This window comes from Vipera berus (genome assembly GCF_964194415.1).
Source record: "Vipera berus genome assembly, chromosome: 1".
NCBI lineage: Eukaryota > Metazoa > Chordata > Lepidosauria > Squamata > Viperidae > Vipera > Vipera berus.
The window spans coordinates 312,906,514-312,912,513 of NC_138202.1; the positions used below are offsets into that span (position 1 = coordinate 312,906,514).

General features: G+C 39.0%; 1 protein-coding gene across 2 annotated transcripts in view; it reads left to right on the forward strand.

The window, feature by feature from the left end:
- The window catches only part of INTS7 (integrator complex subunit 7), a 59,070-nt gene extending 54,743 nt beyond the window's left edge, over positions 1-4,327 (forward strand). For both annotated transcript variants that reach the window (XM_081330135.1, XM_081330134.1), the window contains exons 20-21: positions 1,832-2,017; positions 2,649-4,327. In XM_081330135.1, coding sequence (XP_081186261.1) covers positions 1,832-2,017; positions 2,649-2,951 — 489 coding nt within the window. In that variant the 3' untranslated portion in view covers positions 2,952-4,327. The remainder of the gene's footprint in view (positions 1-1,831; positions 2,018-2,648) is intronic.
- The last annotated feature ends 1,673 nt before the right edge of the window (positions 4,328-6,000 follow it).

Here is a 6,000-nt window from a genome sequence, read left to right on the forward strand (position 1 = left end):
GAGAGAGCAACCGAGCTGCATTGGCTGCCGGTTGCTCTCCGGGTGAGGTTCAAGGTGTTAGTGATGACTTATAAAGCCCTACATGGCATGGGTCTGGATTACCTACGGCAACACCTGCGGCCGGCGTCAACTTCCCTCCGTCCAGTGCGCTCCCACAGAGAGGGCCTCCTCAGGGTGCCTTCGATCAAGGAATGTCGATTGGTGGCCCCCAGGGGGAGAGCGTTCTCTGTGGGTGCGCCAGACCTTTGGAACCGCTTGCCAGTTGAGCTCCAAACGGCCCCCGACCTTCGCTCCTTTCGGCGTGATCTCAAAACCTTTCTTTTTGAACAAGCTGGCCTGGTCTGATGGGTTGGGGCTGGGTTTTATAATTGGTTTTAACTTTTAATATGTATTAATTTATTACGGGCATTGTAGTTTAATTACTTTTTAATTTTTGTATCCTGGTTTTTATTATGTATCGCCCTGTTCACCGCCCTGAGTCCTTCGGGAGAAGGGCGGTATACAAATTAAATTATTAAATTAAATTAAATTAAATTAAATTAAATTAAATTAAATTAAATTAAATTAAATATGTTCTCTGTCCCAAAAAGTGTGAAGGTGCTGGACTAGGAAGCCATGAGTTTTAGCTGTTCCTCAGGCATGAAAGATGGCTGAGTGACTTTGGGCTGGTCACTCTGTCTCAGTCTAACCCATCTTACAGGGTTGTTTTTGTGGCCAAAAGAGAAGGCCGGACCATTATGTATGCTGCCTTGAGTTGTAAAAAAAATTAAGAGAAGATGTAATAATATACTTTACTTACGGAAACAAAAATTTGAATCTATTTGAATCTATTTGTTTTATATATTTTCCCCCAAAATTCTCACTTTCTACAAAAATATTTTTTAAAATGGCAAAATTGGGGTGGGGGGAATGTTAAGTTTAATAGAAAGGTCCTTCTCTTCCATATCTCAGCCAAGCTGAATGTCCTAGATATTTTTCTGTCTCTTATTAAAATGTTTTCTGTACAAACAGTAGTTTCCTAGTGGACATACAACAAAGCAATCATGAAATAGATTATATAATTTTAGAAGCTGTAATGTGAAATAGTGCAGATCTCTCCAACTCAGCACTCCTCAGCCATGCTAGATTACAGATCTCATTATTTCCCATATCTGTGTGGGCTGAGATAATATTCAGTGAAGTAGAAAAAATTATTGAAATTCTGGCTAAATGTCAGACCTGTCCCAGCTTGGGCATTTAGGAAAGAAAGACCCTAAACTCCATTTGTAGCGAAAGGTATACTTTTACTAATGCCAAATGGTTACAGCACAAGCAAAATCAGATATGAGAATTCCCACATAAACCCAGTATTTTTCCCTTCTCCCAGGCCTTCCCCCCTGGTCATCTTGTTGGTGTCCAATGAGGTTCAAATTAGTTGTTTTGGTAACCGTTCTAAAGTTTGGTGCCTCTTTGATGGGCGTTCGCATTCCATTCCCATTCCCGTGTCCTTGGATCGTTTAGCCATTGCCTCTGGTTGGCACTTCTGGTCCCTGTCATCTCCCCTTCCTCTATCTTTCTATCCCCCCCCTCATAGTTTATGGCAGGCTACCCTCAAAGTGAAGCAGGGCTGAAGCAGTGTAAGGCAGATCTGACACTAATGAAAATTTGGGAAATTTGACAAACTGGAATCTCCTGTTTCTTTCAAATAGGGCATTACTCACAATTTTGCAGCACTGCACTTACTTTTTTCTCTTCTACTTGCATCTTGTTCTAATTAATTTGTGGTAGTATTACATGTTTTCTTTTTTTCTGAAAAACATCAGTTAATAAATATAAACATTATCTATTTCAGCTTGCCCTATCACCCTCTCCACGTAACCCTGCTGAGCCCATTGTGGTTCAAAATAACCAACAACTTGCGTTAAAAATAGAGGGAGTAGTCCAGCATGGCTCTAAACCAGGCCTTTTTCGAAAGATTGAATCGATCTGTCTAAATGTGTCATCAACCCTGCAGAGCAAACCTGGACAAGAGTACAAGGTAAAAAAAAAAAACCAAAACATTACAGCATGAATTGTCAACATTTCTGCTTCCTAAAACCCATGCACAATTAGAATAGAATTTCACTGCACTAGGTAGCAAGAATTTTTTACACTTCAAGTATGTTCTTGTCTGTTAACATGAGTGCAAGCTTCTGTGATGATTCTGGTTCCTTTGAAAATGAGACACTTGAATAAGACGCTGATCCTGGTGCTAGGCTCATATCCCCATGATGAGCATAACATCCCTGGAAAGACAATCCTTGTCTTCACTTGCTCCATTGACAGGAACACCAATCAATAGTAGTTGCTAGTATTCCAACAAGCTTAAAAATTGTGCAGCTGTCTTGACAACAAGAAACAAATCTAGTCAAGTGAAAGAGGACTATTCCCCAAGGGTGGCCAAGAAGACCTAGGAGTAGCTCAGCAATTTGAAATACGGTAACTTAGAAAAAAAAATAGACAAATAACTTCATATATTTTGTTTAAACATGCTAAATGAATATATGGAATATTTGTTGCTTACTTGATTCATTTCTGGTTAATAGTGTCTTCAGAAAACCTAGTCTGTATAAGTAACACTCAACATTTCTTTAAACATTTGGTTGCCCGGTGCTTGTTTTCTCCCGCAGATACCCATTGACAACTTAACTAATGAGATGGAACAGATGGTGGAGCCTCACAATGATTACTTCAGCACACAATTCCTCTTGAACTTCATTGTTGTTGGCACCCATAGCATCACAGTGGAGTCCTCAGTTCGAGATCTCAATGGCATTGTATGGAAGACAGGGCCAAAAACCACACTATTGATTAAGTCTCTTGAAGATCCATACTCCCAGCAGATTCGGCTTCAGCAACAGCAGGGGCAGCAGCTGTCTCAACAACCACAGCAGCTGCAACCACAGCCAAGGACAGCTTACTCCCGTTTTTAACTCTCATATATCAGACAAGGGCCTATGTCAAAGACATTACAGATTGTTTGGAAAAATTTTCTTTCCCCAGGGCTCACATTTCTTCCTCTATAACAACAGCAGTCTTGATTCTTCTTTGTTTCCTTAAGCACAATTTGCATGTTTGTAATGCTGTGGGATCACTAATATGACAGTAGATTAAGGCAATTCGTGGCAAACTGGTTATGTAAAGTGGTTCTGCTTGAAGTTCCAGTTATCATTTTCATTTCACTTCATTACAGTTTTGCCCTTGTGATGTCCTAGTTTAACTTAAAAAACAATCCCAAATTTCATGTGATGTCTTTCAAACACAGGGTTATCAGTCACTAAAAGACTGGGATGGACCAAAGTCATCTAAAAGCTGCTTACAATAGCTTTCTGCTAAACCAGCTCATTAACCAAGATTCGGTACAAGTGATGGAGTCTAGTTGCATTACATAATCCAACCAATCGCTTTAGTTTAGTTTCACCCCTTCTCTCCTAAACCGTATTCTACTCAAAGAATATTTTATCTGAATTATTTCTTTATGAAGATCGCTATGGAGCCTGAGATAAGAATAGTTTTGATTGGTATCCCAAAGCATCCATCTTCATCTGCACTGCCTGTGAGAAATCCTTCTTGGTGAGTGAGCAAGGGGATCTAAAAGGATTTTTTAAATTGCAATCATAATAGCTCTTTGAATCATCTAGTTCCCAGTTCCTGCTGTATATGATTCTGCTTATTACACTATGAGGAAGTGCTCCCCCATGCCCTCAAAATAATACTATCTGGATTTAAAATAAATATATAACATAATGCATCTAAAAGTGGGAGAATTTTGATACAAAGGTCCACACTGAGAAGGTGGCATTGCTACTTAAAGAGAGAATACATTCTAAAGTAGAACAGTGATAGAAGGACAATGCATGACTGCTAACCTGTAATCTGAAGGGGATGCACTTTGCCTGCTATTATTAGTTCCTTCCTCATACAGGCTTAATAAGTATCCTGTTGAGAAGATTCTCGCGTTACCTATTTCATGAATAAAAACTTGCTGATAGATATAAAAGGAAGTCAGTGGATCTGAACACTCTAATGGGCACATTAGAGGAATTGCTGTTTGCAGTGGGTCTAAACCTCTTTTCAACTGGTGGTTATTATTTGTTCAGTTGTGGAGAGTTACAAGCATGTTGGTGGAAGTCCTCATTGTCTTATTCAGTTAAAGTGAATTAGGGTGTGTGTGTATGTGTTAGTTGGTTTGTTTAGCAAGGGGTTTTTATACTGATGGTAGGGAAATTAAATAGGTTTTTATTAATTAAATTATTGTGTGGTCTTTTTTTATGTACATGCCAGTTTAATAAATTGTTTTCAATTTTCATTTGGTTATTAAAAATGGAATTCCTTGTGAAGAAAAAAGGCATTATACACACATGTAGCCATTATCCAGTCAACAGACCTGTATATACATCTTAATAATGAAATAAATACCACATCCCAATGCATATTGCAGCTCTAAGAACTCAAATCTAAAAGCCAGTGTAATCCTAATCTTCATAACTTCAGAAAAAGTCTGCTTTAGTATGATTATTTTGAAATCCAGTATTTGTTTATTTAATTTATATCCTGCCTTTCATTCAGGAGCTCATGGCATATAGATTGTGCTCCCTCCTACTTTTCCCACAATAACACTCCTATGAACTGAAGGGGACTGACTGGCCAAAACTCAATAAGATTCTGGGGAGGAGGGTGGACTAGAAATTGGGCTTTATAGCAGAATGGTACATACTGTTTGTGAGGTAATTTGAGTTAGATTACTTGTTTGTTGACAACCAGCTCTGTTTTTCCCTGAGACTAGGGGGGAAAAACACCAAAAAGGGTTATTGTCTGCTTAAATATTTACTTGAATGCAGTGCTGGACTAGATGAACTTCAGCAAATTGAAAGTGAAGGCATGGCTCAATTAAAAAACTTCCTAACAGGAAGAGCAGTTTGACAGTAGAACTGATAACTTGCAGATTGTTAATTGGTGTCATCACACAGAGGCAAGCCACTGCAGTAAGCTTCCATGTCCCATGAAACTTTTAAGACACTATTTTAGTGTCTTAAAAGTGATTATTTTCATGTTGGTCTTCCCCAGCTGTCAACTTCCTTCATATCTGTATGCATTTGATGTCACAGACATGTACACAAAGGTGGGGCTTCAGCTGCACTGTCATGCCTGGCTTCCTGACCTCTTTGACTTCTCCTTCAGATGACCCAGAGCTACTACTATAGTGTTGATCCTTATAAATTCCAGGCTGTCATCTGACCAGCTTACAGCCATTAATAATCTTGTCTGTGATACATATGTCTCTATTTTTGATGTCTTAATTTCTCAACATGATGATTCACTGCCAAGTGTAGAAATTGCCTCAACAGAAACACAGGATGTAAGTAAATCACTGGAAAATTCTGTCTAATGTGCTATCTCACAATGGTATAAACTGATCCAGACTTCTCCATCCCTGTTCAGGTGTGCTTATCTCATTTCTTGAACGACAAATTTTCTGAAGTCTCTGCTCTCCGTGTGACTCTTCTTTGAACATAATACTATAGAAATTGTAGTCAATACATCTAAAGAGAACTGGATTCAGATTGTTCTAGATCCTCTGATTAGAAAGAAAACCCTTACCTAGAAGGCCTTTCCTGAGACAAATTTATCCTGGCAATCCTATTATTAATCCTTAGTCATAGACAGAAGGGTTTAAATCTAGTGGAGATGTAAAAAACCTATTTAATGTTTCTTTACAAGCTCACTGAAGGACAGAGTAGGACAGAGGAATACAATGGGGAGGCTCCAAAGGCAAAGGAGAAGGCATTAGGAAGCCACGCCTTGGCTGAATTATAAAAGGGAAGGTATAGGAGGTGCTGGTTGCAGAAGGTAACCGTTCATGTTGAGGATAGAGTTTCTGTGGACTGTGTTTGCCTTGGACATTAACTCAGGTAAGTGAGAATAAAAGGGTTTAGTTTTTTTCTTGCGGTTCCTGCCTGTTTCTTGGAAGAGGGATTTCTC